Source organism: Mobula birostris, chromosome 2 (genome assembly GCF_030028105.1).
Source record: "Mobula birostris isolate sMobBir1 chromosome 2, sMobBir1.hap1, whole genome shotgun sequence".
NCBI classification, from domain to species: domain Eukaryota; kingdom Metazoa; phylum Chordata; class Chondrichthyes; order Myliobatiformes; family Myliobatidae; genus Mobula; species Mobula birostris.
In genome coordinates this window covers 172,268,475-172,288,164 of record NC_092371.1, presented here as the reverse complement: position 1 = coordinate 172,288,164, position 19,690 = coordinate 172,268,475, and the positions used below count along the sequence as shown (strand labels likewise).

Here is a 19,690-nt window from a genome sequence, read left to right as displayed (position 1 = left end):
TAAAAATCATGCAAAAAACAGAAATAATATATATTAAAAAGTGAGGGAGTGTTCGCAGGTTCAATGTCCATTTAGAAATCGGATGGCAGAGGGGAAGAAGCTGATCCTGAATTGCTGAGTGTGTGCCTTCATGCTTCTGTACCCCCTACCTGATGGTAATAGTGAGAAAAGGGCTTGCCCTAGGTGCTGGAGGTCCTTAATAATGGATGCTGCCTTTCTGAGACACCGCTCCTTGAAGATCTCCTGGGTATTTTGTAGGCTAGTACCCAAGATGGAGCCGACTACATTTACAACCCTTTGCAGCTTCTTACGGTCCTGTGCAGTAGCCCTCACCCCCATACCAGACAGTGATGCAGCCTGTCGGAATGCTCTCCACAGTACATCTATAGAAGTTTTTGAGTGTTTTTGTTGACATACCAAATCTCTTCAAACTCCTGATGAAGTACAGGCACTGTCTTGCCTTCAATGTAGCTGCATCGATATGTTGGGACCAGGTTAGGTCCTCAGAGATCTTGACACTCAGGAACTTGAAACTGCTCACTCTCTCCACTTCTGATCCCTCTATGAGGATTGGTATGTGTTCCTTCGTTTTAACCTTCCTGAAGTCCACAATCAGCTCTTTTGTCTTACTGACCTTTGGTGCAAGGTTGTTGCTGTGACACCATTCCACTAGTTGGCATATCTCACTCCTGTACGCCCTCTCATCACCACCTGAGATTCTACTAACAATGGTTGTATCATCAGCAAATGTACAGATGGCATCATAGGTGGAATATGACAACAATAAACTAATACCAATTGTGTTGTAAGGGAAGAAAAAGTGAGGGCCAATAACTAGTACATAGAGATGTGGATTGTGCCAATGTGGTAACAGGGAAGCACAGACCTAAGTAGAGAAGTGGAATGCAGCAGCGATGACACCCAAGTTTCAGGAACTTCACTAGGTATGCACCCATCGTTGTAATAGAAAATTCTATTTGCTGTTAGACCTGTCGATAATCATTTTGTTATGTAATCACAACATAGTCTGTTACTTAATTAAATTTTCCTGTAGCTACCATTCTAATATCAAAATTTAATTTCGCTGGTAATCTCATGAACTGAGAATGTAAAAGCTGTACCAAGTTCCTACTTAGGCAGATCAGCTTCAGCTCATCTCCTGGTGCACACCCAGGTCTATATTGCAACTCTGATTTACTTTTGAAGTAATTTTCTGTAATGAATACTGAAGCAAAGTATTCATCAAGTACCTCTGCTATTTCCCCCGGTTCCATACACACATTTCCACTGTCACACTTGACTGGTCCTTTTCTCTAATGTCTTATCCTCTTGCTCTTCACATACTTGTACGATGCCTTGGGGCTTTCCTTAATCCTGTTCACCAATGCCCTTTCATGGCCCCTTCTGGCGCTATTAATTTCATTCTTAAGCCCCTTCCTGCTAGCCTTACAATCTTCTAGATTCCTGTCATTACCTAGTTTTTTTAACCTTTTGAAAGCTTTTCTTTTCTTCTTGACTAGATTTACAACAGCCTTTGTGCACCATAGATCTTTTACCCTACAATCCTTTTCATGTCTCATTGGAAAGTACCCACTCAGAACCCTACACAAATACCCCCTGAACATTTGCCAGATTCCTTCCGTATATTTCCCTGAGAACATTTGTTTCCAATTTATGCTTCCAAGTTCCAGCCTGCTAGCCTCATATTTCACCTTACTCCAATTAAATGTTTCCCTAACTTTTCTTTTGCTATCCTTCTCCAAAGGAGATAGAATTGTGATCACTATCTCCAAGACGCTCTCCCACTGAGAGTCCTGACACCTGACCAGGTTCATTTCCCAATACCAGATCAAGTACAGCCTCTCCTCTTGTAGGCTTATCTACATATTGTGTCAAGGAACCTTCCTGAACACACCTAACAAACTCTAACCCATCTAAACCCCTCACTCCAGGGAGATGCCAATCAATATTTGGGAAATTAAAATCCTCCACCACGACAACCTTGTTATTATTACTCCTTTCCAGAATCTGTCTCCCTATCTGCTCCTCGATGTCCCTGTTACTATTGGGTGCCTATAATAAACACCCCTTCCTATTCCTAACTTCCAACCACAGAGACTCTGTAGACAACTCCTCCATGACTTCCTCCTTTTCTGCAGCCGTGACACTATCTCTGATCAACAGTGCCATGCTCCCACCTCTTTTGCCTCCCTCCCTATCCTTTCTGAAACATCTAAAGCCTGGCACTTGAAGTAGCCATTCCTGCCCCTGCACCATCCAAGTCTCTGTAATGTCCAAACATCATAGCTCCAAGTGCTGAACAATGCTCTAAGCTCATTCGCTTTATTTATGATACTCCCTGCATTAAAATAGACACATCTCAAACCATCAGACTGAGCTCATCCCTTCTCTATCACCTGCCTATCCTCCCTTTGGCACTGTCTCCAAGCTTTCTGTATTTGTGAGCCAACCTCCCTTTCCTCAGTCACTTCAGTTTGGTTCCCACCCCCAGCAATTTTAGTTACAATACAAGGTTTTTTTTTATTCAAGTTATTAGTTTCATTCAATCTCTTATTTATTCTGTGCAGAGTGTTCTATAAGTAGGTATGGCTTCATTGTATATTTTGGTGTTTCTCATTCAGGCTAATCTCCATCTACCATCTCCTGAGACCACAGAGAATCAACCTGTAAGTGTTTCTATAGCAGCCACAGCTGCAAATTTAAGTTTACTATGGCCTTTAAGTCTCTGTTAAAGAGTTTTTTGGCATCATAAGCAGCAGCAGCCGCTCAGAATGTGTATTGCATACAGGTTCAGATTCATTTATTTACCTGTCTGGACACGCCCCTCTGCTGACTGCTCCTGTGGCTCCTCCCACAGCCCCCTGAATAAAGGCGATTGTGTCACTGCTCCTCCCTCAGTCCAGGGCAGACATACAGCATGGACGTGTGTCCATTTACTGTTAATAAAAGCCTTTCAGTATTTACTCTACTTCCAGTCTTTTGGAGTAATTGATAGTGCATCACACATGTACATGAAAACATGCATTAACAATCAATCAACACACCCACGGGGTGCTAGGGAGAGCCTGTAAGTGTCACCACACATTCTGGCACCGACATAGTCCACAATGCTCGGCAGAACAACACAGTACAGAACAAGTAACAAAACAACAACAGCAAAACAAGGCACCATTCCTTCCTCCCCGCCCCCCCCCGCCACCCACGTATGGTCCTCCAACCCAGCATTTTGAAAAACAAGTAACACTGCTGATGTTGGAATCAAAGACAAAAAAAAAAGTTCTAGCTGTTGACTTATGTCCTAAAATTTCTGACCTGCATATTCAAAGTTGAAACTAAATTTATCAAAATACATACATACCATCCTGAAATTCATTTTCTTATGGGCTTTCACAGCAGATACAAAGAAACACAATTGCATCAATGAAAAACTAGACACCAACAAAGACAGACAAACAGCCAGTGTGAAAAAGACACCAAATTGTGCAAATACAAAAAGAAAAATTAAATAATTATACTAATAACTCAATGAATAATCAATTCTAGATAGATAGATAGATAGATATACTTTATTAATCCTGAGGGAAATTTGGTTTCTATTGAGAACATGAGTTGTAGAGCCCTTGAAAGAGAGTCTGTAGGTTGTGAAATCAGTTCAGTGTTGAGGTGAGTGTATTTATTTACTCTGGTTCAGGAGATGACGGCTGAACTGTTCCTGAACATGAAGGTGTGGGACCTGAGGCTCCTGTATTCATCGTAGGCTTTATCTGAATGATCTTGGTACAAAATTTACATATAATTGGTGTTTTTCCTCCTCAAGTGAAAGTTAATGTTTCTGTTAAAGTAGAATTGAAAATGCTTTAATAAATCAAAAGTGAGATCTTAGAGTTTGTTCTCATAATTATTACCAGTTTCAATTACTCTTTTCAAAGCAACTGTACACTGGTGTTGTACTGATCTTTTAACCTAGACCAGACCTGGTGTGATTCGTCCAATCACTGCTCTACAGAAGGGACCTGCGATGCTCGAGGTGGATGGCATCTGTTCCAATCCTTTCAGACAACACACCAATGAAACCAATAATAGCGAAATCAAAGAGGTAGGTAGCCTATAAAAGCTAAGATTGTCACTTGATAACCTGAATCATGATTAATTGTAATTTTTTCTGAATTGGTTTTTGAAGGTATACAATATTCATGTAGTTTCCCTGCTTTTCTACTGCTTTCACATGGAGCCTCCTTGAATCCAAAATTCTGCATTAGACTAATCTAACCTTATTGGAGCCGGGTGGTTAAAGTATGGATTATATGGTTGAAGCTGTTATTCACTCAACAGTAACAATTTTGTTCTCAGTCATGAGTGTTGTATCATTGCCCGTTTCTTTGAAAATTCTTGCCATTAAATTGTCATCATCTCAGAAATGACATACAGCCAACTTACATCTTCAGATTTATTGCATTAACTGTATGTTGTTGGTGATTTCAAACCTCAATACAAAACCAGAATGGCAAAAACATTGAAAGGATTGTTCTTCAAATCTATAGTTCAACCCAATGTAATTGAAGACGGATTTAAAGAAGTGCTGCGATCGAAAAATAGAACGTTCAAGATTGTTTAATGTCATTCTCAGTATACAAGTGTAAAGGAGAACAAAATATTTGTTACTCCAGATCCGATGCAGCACAAAAAAAACATAATAAGTATAAATGCATAAGATAGGTTACATACTGAGATTGATTGTATGCCCATATACTGATGCTAGAGACAGGAGTGTCTGTACATAAGGTGACTGACAGGAAATGATAAAGTAATGTAGTTGGGGTGAGGAGAGATGAGTTAGTAGGTGGAGGTTTTACTGCTGGGGAAAGTATCTGTTTTTGAGTCTGATGATCTTGGCGTGAATGGTACGTAGCTTTCCTCCCTGGTGGGTATGGAAAAAACAGTCCATGAGAAGGGTGGGTGGGATCCTTCATGAAGTTACCATAATATCATAAGACCATAAGACATAGGAGCAGAATTAGGCCATTTGGCCCATTGAGTCTGCTCCACCTTTTCATTATGGCTGATCCAATTTTCCTCTCAGCCCCATTCTCTTGCCTTCTCCTAGTATCCCATCATGCCCTAAGCAATCAAGAACCTATCAACCTCTGCCTTAAATATATGTAAAGAATTGGCCCCCACAGCTTAGGAACATGGAATAGAGAATATGTTTTATGAAGAATCTGTATCAGAGAGCACATATTTATTGTGTAGTTTTTTGATTTTTTATTGTTTTTCTTTAATGCTGTATCAGATTGGAGTATCAATCATTTTGTTCTCCTTTACACTCGCGTACAGAACAATGACAATAAGCAACCTTGAATCTTGGGTCTTGATGTTTTAGGAAGAAAGGTTGAGTGAGCTAGAGCTTTTCTCTTTGGAGCAAATTGGATGAGAGGTGATTTGATAGAGGAGTATAAGATTATAAGAGGCATAGATAGCGTGGACGGCCAGTGTTTTCTTTTCCCCCAGGGTGGCAGTGGCCAATACCAGAGGACGTTCTTTTAAGGTGAGTGCAGGAAGATTTCATGAGGATGTACTGGGTTCCTGGAACGCACTGCCTGGGGGGGGGGGGGGCGTGGTTGAGGCTGATACAATAGGGACATTTAAGAGACTCTTAGAAAGGCACATGGATGTAAGAAAACTGGTGGGTTATAGCTGTGTTGGAGGGAAGTGTAAGTTGGACCATGGAACAGGTTAAAAGGTTGGCAGAACACCTGTACTGTGCAATACCATTCTATGTTCTACCCTGGTAATTTTTATTCAATGTCCATGGTAGACTCTTCTGTAAAGGTTCAAACTCTTTGAGAATACCCTGGTTAAAAAAAAAAATTCTATGAAAAGACTAAAAATGAGTAAAGGTGACGAGCCTACTTACTCAGCTCTTTTCTACCACAGATAATAAACATTCCATTCAAATTTGTAGTTAAGAGTAAACCAATCAGATACCCTCTATTCAAATAATGGAACACCAGAAAATCTTCCAGAATCATACAAATGCAACCACTAGGGGGACACACTGAACAATTACATATTCACACTGTGACCACTTGGAAACATACTAAACAGTCACATGTATATAGGTACAGTAGTTATATAAAATACAAGCAGGTAATAAAAGTTAAAATGACAAAAAAATTACATTTATACAGTCTAATCCAACAATTACCAGGAATGAAGATTGTTAAGCAAAATGGCTCTATATGCTACACTCCCATTGGATGAGCACTAGTGATGTAAGTGCTCTGATTGGCTTGCCAAAGTGATCAACATGCCCATGGTTGATAAGCTGGCAAGCTGGTGAATATTAATGATTTTACTCTTCTGTTCAATTTTTAAAAATTTCTTAAGATCTTCAGATTTAACCTTAAGATTTTAAGATCTCCTTTAAGAGCAGCCCAGAGGAAACCACACAGTCGTGGGGAGTATGTACAAACTCCTTACAGACGGCGGTGGGAGCTGAACCTCAGTCACTAGCACTGTAAAGCGTTATGCTAACTGCTGTGCTCCTGTGCCACCCAGCAGTGAGAGGAAAGATGTGTTCACAGGGACACAGACAGCATCGGTGGACCCAGATTTCTGCTGCTCTGAAGTAGTGACTCCATTAACAGCACCACGTTTCACTCTTTCTGTGTGCTATGCAGATCCGTATTTTGTTGGCAGTGCTAAAAGGGTACCAGTGTAACATACTTCTCTTTATTATGCTCTTCCAAAGTAGTCAGATTTGAACTTCTTTGCATGCCTCTATAGTTTTAAAGGTGGTCAATTTGGAACTCTAATGAAGGACAGTACTGTGTGTTCCACTCAATATCCTTGTGTACTTCCAACCTGACGATATGAACAGTGATTTTGCTAACTTCTCACTCCTCCTTTTCTATTCCCCACTCTGGTTCTCCTCTTACTCCTTTTCTTCTCCTCACCTGCCCATGGTGCCTCTCCTCCTTCCCTTTCTCCCATGGTCCACACTCGACTCCTGTCAGATTCCTTCTTCTTCAGCCCTTTACCTTTTCCACCTATCTCCTCCCAGCTTCTCTTTTCATTCCCTCCACCCCCACGCACCCACCTTCTCCCTCACCAGGTCTCACCTATCACCTGTCAGCTTGTAATCCTTGCACTTCTTGTTCTGGCTTCTGCCCCCTTTCCTTTCCTGTCCTGATGAAGGGTCTTGTCCTGAAATGTTGGCTGTTTAGTCCTCTCCATAGATACTACCTGACCTGCTGAGTTCCACCTGCATTTTGTGTGTGTTGCTCTAGTTTTCCAGCATCTGTGGAATCTCTTGTCCTTATGTGCACTGGTTCAAGTTTATCATTCCAATTTGTTTTCTGAATTACATTTGGAGGCCTATTGACACCTATATTGACAGTCTTTATACTGCATCATCATTTTCTTCATAAAAATACACTCAGTGGCCACTTTATTAGGTACAGGAGTAAAACCTGATATGGTCTTCCACTTCAGAGTTTGATGTGTTGTGTGTTGAGAGGTGCTCTTCTGCTCACTACTGTAGTAACACATAGTTATTTGAATTATTGCCATCTTCCTTTCAACTTGAACTAGTCTAGCCATTCTCCTCTGAACTCTTTCATTAACAAGGTGCTTTCGCTCTCTGGATGTTTTTTTGATTTTTGCACCATTCTCTGTAAACTCTAGAGACTGTTCTAGGTGAAAATCCTAGAAGTTCAGTACTTTCTGAGATACTCAGCCACCCAACAATCAGTCCATGGTTAAAGTCACGGATCACATTTCTTCCCAATTTGATGTCTGACTAACTCTCAACTCTATCAGCATTGTAAATGGACGAATAAGCACAGAACATACACTCAGTGGCCACTTCATTCGTTACCTCCCGTACCCGTCTTCTACCACTGTAATCTATCCACTTCAATGTACAATGTGTTGTGCATTCAGAGATTTTTTTTTCAAAATATACTTTATTCAAAAATAAAATTATATACAATAAACCATTCAATAACTTTCCATCCCTTACATACATTTCCATTATGGTCTGTACATATCCATACTTATGGCCACCCACGTGGCACTCCAGTTGTTCACCTTACCATATTATTGTTGAGGGGTATACTCCCCGCCACCCGACCCCTCCCACTCCCGCGGGTGAAGAAACCTATACTGTGGTCCTTCCCCACCGGGCCCTTGCAGTGGCTGCACCGAGTTTCAGTGCGTCCCTCAGCACGTATTCCTGCAGCCGAGAATGTGCCAGTCGGCAGCATTCTCCCACGGACATCTCCATCTGCTGGTAGATCATCAAGTTTCGGGCCGACCAAAGAGCATCTTTCACCGAGTTGATGATCTGCCAGCAGCACCGGATGTTGGTCTCCATGTGCATCCCCGGGAACAGCCCGTAGATCAGAGAGTCCTCTGTTACACAGCTGCTGGGGATGAAACGTGACACTAGCCTGTCCATCTTCCTCTGCACCCTCTCTGCGAACTGACAGTGTGCAAAGAGGTGGGTCACAGACTCCTCCTCACTGCAGTCCTCCTGTGGGCAGTGGGGTGCGGAGACGACGTTCCGGGCGTACAGGAGGGCTCTGACTGGGAGGGCCCCTCTCACCGCCAGCCAGGCGAGGTCTTGGTGCCTGTTGGTGAGATCTGGCGATGAGGCATTTTGCCAGATGAACTGGACGGTTTGCTCAGGGAACCACCCCACTGTGTCCATCACGTTCTTCTCCTGCAGTGCCTGCAGGACATTACGTGCCGACCACTGCCTGATGGCCCTGTGGTCAAAGGCGTTCTCCTGGAAGAACTTTTCTACGAAGGACATGTATGGCGGCAACGACCAGCTGACTGAGGTGTTGCGCGGGAGTGGGGCCAGGGCGACAGGTAGAACCTGGGCACATAGTGGTACTTGGTGCCCACATACCTGGGTTCTACACACAACCTGATGCAGCCACACACAAAGCTGGCCATCAGGGTGAGGGCAACATTGGGGATGTTCTTGCCCCCGTTGTCCAGGGACTTGTGCATGACGGTCGTTCTGACCCACTCCATCTTATATCCCCAGACGAATCGGAAGAGATACTTTTCTGCAACTCACTATTATAACACGTGGTTGTTTAAGTTACTGTTGCCTTCCTGTCAGTTTGAACAGGTCTGGCCATTCCCTTCTGACTTCCCAGGAGATCAGTTTCCGAGATACTCAAGCTACAACGTCTGGGACTAACAATCGTTCCATGGTCAAAACCACATTTCTTCCCTGTTCTGATGTTTGTCTGAACAACAACTGAATATCCTGACCATGACTGCATGCTTCTACGTTAAGTTGTTGCCACACGATTGGTGGGTTAGATATTTACATTAACGAGCAGCTGTACAGTGGCCATTGAATGTATTCCAGTTAATAACTAATAAAATTGATTTAAAAATATTTTCACATTGTTTTTCATTTGGTAAAGTTACCTCCTGTAGAAATTTCACCTCCAGAATGTAACTCAGCAATTTTTTTTGTTTGTAATGTTAACCCATCTATTTTACTCTCTGCTTTTCTTCAACAGTGCCTCTTCCCACTATCTGCCATCCTAGCGTCTGTCCCGCATCCCAGTGTGTGCTATGAAATGTACCAGACCATGCCGTGCTCCCAGGACATGCCCCAATCCGTACCACTGTCTCTCTCACCTGTCACTTGTCTAACCTCTGGATCACACATTCGCTTCTCTCCCATTGCCCCATGTAATTACTACATGACCTCTAACCTTTCCCGCAGTCTTCATTCTCTCTATATAAAGGTGAGATGCTGATCAATAATTCTTTCTTAAGCTATGATGTGTTGTTTTCTCTCGATTTTGATGCATGGTTATGATTAAGGTGGGGTTTAACACATCTCAAATACTTGCAATTGTGTTCGTTGATAGATTTCAATTTCCTTGTTCTTTGGTAATTGCATGTTGATATAGGATACTTCTTTCTTCATAACTGGTCACTGAATTACAGCATTGAGGCAACTGAAAAATAACAAGGAAGTTTCCCTCTTTGTGTCAATATTGATGAAACAATTTGTGTTGAAAACGCAGGAGAATACTGTATAAGACACAGGTGAGTCTGAAATTGGAATATTGTTGTCAGTTCTGGTTACCTATCTGCACAAAAGGTAGCAATAAGCTCGAAAGAGTGCAGAGAAAATCTACAAGGATGTTGCTGGGACTTGAGGACCTGAGTTACAAGGATAGATTGAATAGGTTCGGACTTTATTCTCTGGAGCGCAGGAGAATGAGAGGAGATCATAGAGACGTATCCAAAATTACAAAAGGTATAGATAGGGTGAATGCATGCAGACTTCTTCCACTGAGGTTGGGTGAGAATAGAACTAGAGATCATAGGTTAAGGGTGAAAGGTGAAATATTTAGGGGCAATCTGAGGGGGAACCTCTTCCCTCAGCGTATTGTGATTGAGGAAGTTGTGGATGTAGGTTTGATTTCAACATTTACGAGACGTTTGGGTATCTACGTGGATGGGAAGGGTGTGGAGGACTATGACCTAAGTGTAGGTTGATGGGACTAGGCAATATAAGTGTTCAGCATGGATTGGATGGGCTGAAGGGCCTGTTTCTGTACTGTCGTGCTCTATGACTCTATGGCTCTATCTTAATTTGGAAGGCTTGAACTGTCACCACAATGAAGCAGGAACTCAATTCACCACTGTCAGACTGTATCAGCCAAAGACTTTCTTTCCCATTCAGTGGACAAACCATGGTAAACAATTCTTTGCGCTGAGTTTAGCCAAGAGACCAAATTTGCCGGTTCAGCTGTCTTGCTTATTTTAATAAAGGGTTACTTACAGCTTGGTGAAAGCCAAATATTTGGAGATGGGATGGAATGCATTATTCTTATCTTATTCCATGCTAATAACAAGCCCAGGATAGGCCATTCGGCTCATTGATTCTGTACTGTCTACCCATGAGAGCAATCCCATTGATTCCACTCACCCTCTTCAAATTTCTCTGCAAGTTCTCTTTCAGATTTGCTCATCAACTTCCCTACTCTTCTTCTTGCCATTACCCCACATTAAGGGTTAAGTTACTGAAACCAATTAATCAGTTGAGTTGTCTTTGGGTTGTCAGAGGGAAAAAGAGGACCATACAAGCACATGCACATCAAAACATCGAAACATACAGTGAAATGTATTGTTTGCGTCAACAACCAATGCGGTTGGAAGACGTGGAGAGCAGCAGCCTGCAAGTGTCACCATGCTTGTGGTACCAACACAGCATGCCCACTACCTACTAACCTATTTACTAACTTATTAATTGGAAGAAGTATTCTAAAGGAAAGATGACACAACCATGGCTAACAAGAGAAGTTAAAGCCAACATAAAGTGGAAAAGAGTGGTGAGAGAGGATATTGCACTGCTGGAAAATGATGCTAGGGAGGTAGTAATGGGGGACAAGAAAATGGTGGATGAACTGAATAAGTATTTTGCATCAGTCTTCACTATGGCAGACACCAACAGGAATGCTGGAGGTTCGAGAGTGTCAGAGGTTCAGAAGGGTATGAAATTGCCAATAGCAGAAAGAAAGTTCTTAGGAAGTTGGAAAGGTCTGAAGGTAGATATGTCACCTGGATCAGACGATATACACCCCAGGGTTCTGAAAGAAATGGCTGAAGAGATTGTGGAGACATTAGTAATCAGTAATCAGAAAGATCACGAATGATATTTTAAGAGTCAATTATTTCTGCATGGTTCCAGAGGAATGGAAAATTGCAAATTTCACTCCACACTTCAAGAAGGAAGAGAGGTTGAAAGGAAATTATAAGCCAGTTAATCTGACCTCAGCAGTTGATTGTTAAAGATGTGGTTTTGGGGTACTTGGAGGCACATGATAAAATAGACCGATGTCAGCATGGTTTCCTCAAGGGAGAAGATTGCCTGACAAATCTGTTGGAATTCTTTGAAGAAATAACAAGCAGTTGTGTACTTGGATTTTCAGAAAGCCTTTGACAAGGTGATGCACATGAGATTGTTTAACAAGTTAAGAGCCAATGGTCTTATAGGAAAGATACTAGCATGGATAAAACAGGAGATGAAGAGTGGTAGTAAAGGTTTGTGTTTGTGATTGTGTTGTGACCACTTCTTTTTATGTTATATGTCAATAACTTGGATGGCAGAATTGATGGCTCCGTGGCAAAGTTTGTGGCCAATATGAAGATAGGTAGAGGGGCAGGTAGTTTTGAGGAAGTAGAGTTGCTACAGAAGGAATTAGACAGATTAGAAGAATGGGCAAAGAAATGGTGAATGGATTACAGTGTCGAGAAATGTATGATCATGCACTTTGGTAGAAGAAATAAAAGGATAGACTATTTCCTAAATGGGGAGAAAATTCAAAAATCTGAGGTTCAAAGTCCTTGTGCAGAACTCCTAAAGTTTAAATGGCAGGTTCAGTCGTTGGTGAGGAAGGCAAATGTGATGTTAGCAGTCACTTCAAGAGGACCAGAATAGAAAAGCATGGATATAATTCTGAGACTTTATAAAGCACTGGTGAGGCCTCACTGGAGTACTGTGAGCAGTTTTTAGGCCAATATCTAAGAAAGGATGTGCTGACATTGGAGAGTGTTCAAAGGAGGTTCATGAAAGTTATTCCAGGATTAAAAGGCTTGTCACATGAAGAGTGTTTGATGGCTCTGGGCCTGTACTCACTGGAACTCAGAAGAATGAAGGGTGACCTCAACGAAACCTAGTGAACGTTGAAAGGTCTTGATAGGGTGGATGTGCAGAGGATGTTTTCTTTGGTGGGGGAGTCTAAGACCAGAGGACACAGCCACAGAATAGAGGGGATCTAATCTCAAACAAGGGAAAATCTGCAGATGCTGGAAATCTGAGCAACACTCTCAAAATGCTGGAGGAGCTCAGCAGGCCAGGCAGCATCTATGAAAAAACTATAGTTGACGTTTCTGACCTAAACACTGGCAGGACCAGAGAAAAAAAACTGAGGAGTAGATTTAAAAGGTGGAGGGTGTAGGGGGAGGGGAGAGAGAAACACCAGGTGATAGGTGAAACCTGGAGGGGGAGGGATGAAGCAAAGAGCTGGGAAGTTGGTGAGACAGAAGGCCATGGAAGAAAGAAAAAGGGGGAGGAGCACAAGAGGAAAGCAATGGGCGGCCAAGGAGATAATGTGAGAGAGGGAAAAGGGGATGGGAAATCATGACGGGGAGGTGGGGGGGCATTACCAGAAGTTTGAGAAATCAATGTTCATGCCATCAGGTTGGAGGCTACCCAAACGGGACCCCACCACCAAGATATCACCTGACTACAGAGGCTTATGACAGTTGATCCACTGTTCATGATGTTCCATTTCTCCCATGACGCCTCAGCTGGCAACACCAGCATGAATTTGGCCTGTCCACAGGGCCTCACTCCAAAGATGCACATCTTTAGGCCACATTTTGGGATATCGAAAAATGGCTGGTCAGTGAGCTTTAGGAATGGGAACCATCACTAAACAGTGCAGCTGTAGATCACAGACTCCAACAGAACCCCATCCACCTTGATAAAGAGAAGGGCAGAAATTAAGCTGTTCCTGATCATCTTCCTGGGCACTGGGCATCCGAGGACTAACACTTGCATCCGTTATGTATAGTTCCAGTTCAGAATCAGAATCAGTTTTATTGTGATATCTTACATGATGTGAAATTTGTTGTATTGCGGCTGCAGTGCAGTACGGCCCGGCTTCTGCTCGCTTCCGTCAAAGGGTTCAAAAGTACATTTAATGTCAGAGAAATGTATACAATATACATCCTGAAATACTTTTTCTTTGCAAACATCCACAAAAATAGAGGAGTGCCCCAAAGAATGAATGACGGTTAAATGTTAAAACCTCACAGACCTCTCAGCTCCCCGCTCCCAGGTGTAAGCAACAAAGCAGAAATCCCCCACCCCCACCAAAAACAGCATCGACACCCCCCCCCCCCCACTCAAGCATGCAGTAAAGTAACAGCAAAGACACAGACTTACAGTTCCCCAAAGGACTACTCGTTCACCCGGTATTTGACATACCACAGGCTCTCTCTCCCTCCCTAATAAGGGAGAAAGAGATGTCTACATTTCACAGCGAGAGGTGAGACATGACAAACAACTTGCTGGTTTACAATGTTAAAGGTCCATTGTGTTGCTTTTTCCAAGCTCTGTGCCCAAAGAACTCGGGTCTCTGGGCACACAGCCAGCAGCCAGCTGGCTGCTTTTGATCTTCCACCTCCCGTAACATCCCGGATTCCCTCAGAGACACCGACCTTCAGTCCTCCTGTCTCCAGAGCCACGAGATCCCGGAACTCTGAAGGCGAGCTAATCTCTTAGGCCGCATCCTTGGCATATTGAATAATGGCCAATTGTGAAACCCTGAGAGCGGGTCCCATTCCCGCAAAGAACCGAAGTCAGCATCTAACTCCAGGTCAGGGTCTTCAAAAGAACCCTGAAAGGGGAAAATAGAGACATTGAAGATGGAAATAGAACTGTTTCCAAAGATGCAGGCAAAGGAGTCACTGTTAGGCACCATTGTCTCCTCATAAGCTGCAGTCCAGATGCAGGGTCTTGGCCTGAAACAGCAACTATTTATTCTCCTCCACAGATACTCCCTGACCTGCTGAGTTACTCCAGCAGCATGGCTTCATGCACGGTAGGTATGTCTAACCAATATTGTAGAATTCTTTCAGGAAGTTACCAGGAAAGTGGATGAAAGCAAGGCAGTGGAAAGTGGCAACATGAACTTTAGCAAGGCATTTGACAAGGTTCCACATGGGAGGCTGGTCAACAAGGTTCGGTCGCTTGGCATTCAAGATGAGGTGGTAAATTGGATTAGACGTTGGTTTTGTGGGAGAAGCCAGAGGATGTCAATAGATGATTGCCTCTCTGACTGGAGGCCTATGGCTAGTGGTGTGCCAGCCTCTTTGTTGTGGATGACACCGAGATTGGGGGTGCTGTGCACAGTAAGGAAGGTCATCATGGCTGGCAGAAGGATCTGCGTCAGCTGGAAGAATGGGCTGAAAAATAGCAGATGGAATTGAATGCAGACAAATACGGGGTTTTGCATGACAGTAGGATCAACTAGGGTAGGTCTTGCACAGTGAACGGTAGGGCACTGAGGAGTGTGGTAAAACAAAGCGATCTGGGAATACAGGTCCATAATTCATTAAAAGTGGCATTATAAGGTTTGTAAAGAAAGCTTTTGGCACCTTGGTTTTCATAAATCAAAGTGCTGAGTACAGGAGATGGGATGTTATGTTGAAGTTCTATAAGCTGTTGTTGAGGCCTAATTTGGAGTATTCTGTGCAGCTTTGGTCACCTACCCACAGGAAAGATGTAAACAAGGTTGAAAGAGTACAGAGAAAATGTACAAGGATATTGCTGGGTCTGGAGGACCTGAGTTATAAGGAAAGATTGAACAGGTTAGGACTGTATTCCTTAGAATGTAGAAGACTGAGAGGAGATTTGATAGAGGTATTCAAAATTATGAGGAGTATAGATGGGATTATGGAAGTAGACTTTTTCCACTGAGATTGGGCGGGACTGGAACTAGAGGTCATGGGTTAAGGGTGAAAGGTAAAAATTTCAGGGGGAACCAGAGGGGCAACTTTTTCACCTCAAGGGCCGTGAGAGTGTGGAATGGGCTACCAGCTGAAGTGGTGCATGTGAGCTCGGTTTCAATGTTTAAGAAAAGTTTGGATAGGAGTATGGAGGGCTATGGTCCCAGTGCAGGTTGATGGGAGTAGGCAGTTTAAATGGTTTCAGCCTGGATTAGATGGTCCAAAGGGCCTGTTTCTGTGATATACTTCTCTATGACTCCGTGACTTATTGATATCTTTCCTGTATGTAGGTGACCAGAACTGCACACAGTACTGCAAATTGGCACTCACCAACACCTTATACAACTTCAACATTGCATCCCAATCCGTGTACTCAGTACTTAGATTTCCGATGGCCAATGTGCCAAAATCTCTCTATGACCCTATCTACCTGTGATGCCATTATCAAGGAACTATGGACTGTGCATTAAGAAACACTACAAGTGGTAGAAGAAAAGGATTCCAGGGTAAATTAGTCCGCTCTTAACATAGAACACTCTCTTGACTGAAGAGTTTTAAATTTATTTTTTATTTATTAAGAAATACATCACAGAACAGGTCCTTCTGGCCCAACAAGCCGTGTTGCTCAGAAACCCACCTAGTTAGCACTCGCCTAATCACAGGACAATTTACAAAGAACAATTAACCTACTAACCATTACGTCTTTTGAATGTGGGAGAAAACTGGAGCACCCTGAGGAAATCCATACATTCACAGGGAGGAACACAGAAACTCATCACAGACAGGAGGTGATGAAACTACGACACCCTGAGCTGTAATAGCATGCTCTTGTGGTGGCTTATCGTTTTTTTTGTATCCTAGAACAGCAGGTCCAGGGTACAAGTTAGTATTTTAATAACTGTGCAGCTTTGATGTCATTCTATGTATGTACATATTTGTAGTGGGAACTGTGTGATGATGTGATACTGTTTTGACAAGTTGCTTAACTAGTGTGGATATATTAACAATCCCACATCTCAGCCCTTCAAAGCAGACAGCATATGCACTGCTTAAAGTAATTTGCTAAAACTATGCAACACAGGTGATATATTATACAGAATAATGAAATATTCAGTTGACTGCTAGTAGAAATCTTATTCACTAATGTCTTCTACTTTCTGTTTTAACATTGCTCACCTACTTTGAAATCTCCCCAGTGTTTTGTTGATCTAAAACCTTAAAGGAATGAACTGTAATTTTAAAAAATCACAGCACTGCCTTGTAAATATATACAAAGTTTTACTGTGCCCTACAGTGTCATCAGTGAAAAATGTATTCAAAACTTTCCCTGTTTTTGTCTCTTTTTATGTGGTGAAGCCGCGGCACTCAATAACAACAATTCATGAGAATGAAGCTCTAGGCAGCACTGAGGTAAAGTGTCTAATCTGTATGAACAGAAATTAATTGTACTTTATTTGACATTCTGGAAATGCTTTCAGTTAACTCTCAAATCTTCAGGTTACTTTTGAGGGTTTTGAGTCACACAGGATACAAGCAGGCCCTTAAGACCAACCCCTGCAGCCAACTGTGCCCAACGAGCTGGTCTCATCTGCCTGTGTTTGGCCCTCTAAACCTCTCCTATCCATGCATTTATCCAGGTGGTTTTTAAATGTGCCAATCTTCTCTCTTCAGTCACTGTTTCTGACAGCTCATTCCAAATACCTTATGTGAAGAAGCCTGTTCCTGCTCAGTCAATTAACTTGTACCCTGGACCTGTTGTTCTAGGGTTCAAAAATCTTCAGTAGAGACTATTATGAGCAGACTGCTGTAAGTTACTCCATTTACATTTTCTACGACCATTTGTAGTTTTAAAAAAATGTATAATCCATAATTCCTTGATAGTGGTATCAAAGGGAGATGAGGTCGTTTTTGGCACATTGGCCATTTAAAATCAGGGCACTGAGTACAGGAGTTGGGATGTTATGTCAAAGGTCTATAAGGCATTGGTGAGGATTTATTTGGAGTTATGTATGCATTTTTGGACACCTACCTACAGGAAAGATATCAATAATTTTGAAAGAGTCTAGAGCATTTACATAGGTGTTGTTGGAACTTGAGAATCTAGAAAATGGTTGAATTTGTTTAATCCGCTCTGATCTTAAACTTGTGCCTTTTGTTTTTAGCACCCCCTCCCCGGGAAAATGACAATGTGTGTACACCCTGTCTATGCCCCTCATGATCAAATAAACCTCTATCAGGCAACCTCTCAATCCTCAATGTCCAGGGAATAAAATCCTGGACTACGAAACATCTCCTTAGAATTCAGGCCCCAAGTTCAGGCAACATTTTGGTAGATCTCTAGATAGGAATACAGAGCCGATGTTTATCTCTTTATTCCTCTCCATAGATGCTGCCTAACTTGCTGAGTTCCTTCAGCACTTTATGCGTGTTACTCTGGATTTCCAACATCTGCAGAATCTTTAGTGTATATCCTGGTAAATCTACACGGTTTTTAGTTTACTAACATCTTTCTCGTAACAGAGTGACCAAAAATGTACAAAGTATCCCAAATGTGGCTTCACCTTTCCTATGAAGGATTTAAGATGGGTTTTTGAGAAACTAGACGGGAGTTTCTGTACCTTTTTAATGCAACTTTAACTGTTAATTATGCATAGTGCAGAGTCAGATTTCTGTGCGATTTGTATTAGGTTACAAAATTATTCAACTAGAAGCCAGGATTATCTGCAAATTGAGCATGGTCGCTACAGAAATCATTTCCATGAGAATTTAGTGTTGGCGTGTGGCCAAGTGTGGTTAAGGCGTTCGTCTAGTGATCTGAAGGTCGCTGGTTCGAGCCTTGGCTGAGGCAACGTGTTATGTCCTTGAGCAAGGCACTTAACCGCATATTGCTCTGCGACAACACCGGTGCCAAGCTGTATGGGTCCTAATGCCCTTCCCTTGGACAATATTGGTGGCGAGGAGAGGGGAGACTTGCAGCATGGACAACTGCTGGTCTTCCATACAACCTTGCCCATTCCTGTGCCCTGAAACCTTCCAAGACGCAAATCCATGGTCTCATGAGACTAACAGATGCCTATATATATTGCTAACTCTACCTTTGAGAAGGCTCTGAAATTTAAACTTCCAGAGTTTGAAAAGTTTTTACTTTTGATTTTAAAAGAAAATGACTACTTGAAACTGGTAAATTATTCTGTGTAGATTTTAATATCACTTTTGGTGATTGAAACCTTGCATTACAGGTGGTGAATTAGATTTGATTCTCTCAAATGAAAGGCGACTAAGCCACTGTTAAATACATCAAGGACTATCTTTAATGAAAAAATTTTCTTCAGTCTTCATGCACTGTAACACTGATTGCAGCTGGTCCATGGTGGATTTAAATTTGGTGATATTCAAATAAATTAGAGTGGAATTTAAAAAGCAATTTGTTTTCTGAACACTGTTGGAATTTTAAACACAATTTCCTTTCTAATCATTAATTGTATTGTAAGTGGAAAGATATTCAGATTCAGAAACATACAGTGAAATATGTGTCATTTACATTAGCAGCCAACACACCTAAGGATGTGCTGGGGGACAGTCTGCAAGTGTCGCCATACATTCTAATGCCAACATAGCCTACTCACAATGCTTGGCAGAGCAATGCAACACACAATATAGAACAACACAAGTAGCAACAACAGCAGGAAAAAAAGCCCCTCCCACCCCTTCACAGACAGAGGCCTCCAACCCAAGGACAGGCCAGCTCCGGGCCTACAGTTGTTGGGACCGGACTCTAAGGTTCACGCCTATCACGTCTCCAACCTCCAGTTTCAGGCCTGGACTTGCCCTTTATCTCTGGACTCATCAAATTGTCAATATCCTAGAACAGGCAATAAACATAGAATTTCAAATTTTCACCCGGATAACTTCCACATATTGGCTGTGATGCAAACAGACCTTTCATAATCAAATAACCATTCTCACAAAATTAGATGCCTATTAATGACAGAACAGAGAGGAGAACGATAGCTTGATTGTTTTGAAATACACTCTGCAACATTTGAAAGATTAGCACTTCCTGTTGAACAGAAGTTATTATAACTAGTACTGTGGCAACATTTTA

The 19,690-nt window shown here is 42.2% G+C and overlaps 1 protein-coding gene across 7 annotated transcripts in view; it reads left to right on the top strand.

The window, feature by feature from the left end:
- Window positions 1-19,690, top strand: part of mlip (muscular LMNA-interacting protein) — a 179,277-nt gene that overhangs the window by 139,686 nt on the left and 19,901 nt on the right. For all 7 annotated transcript variants that reach the window (XM_072251100.1, XM_072251097.1, XM_072251094.1 and 4 more), the window contains 4 exons: window positions 2,643-2,687; window positions 3,989-4,117; window positions 9,570-9,800; window positions 16,942-16,995. In XM_072251100.1, the coding sequence (XP_072107201.1) occupies window positions 2,643-2,687; window positions 3,989-4,117; window positions 9,570-9,800; window positions 16,942-16,995 (459 nt within the window). The remainder of the gene's footprint in view (window positions 1-2,642; window positions 2,688-3,988; window positions 4,118-9,569; window positions 9,801-16,941; window positions 16,996-19,690) is intronic.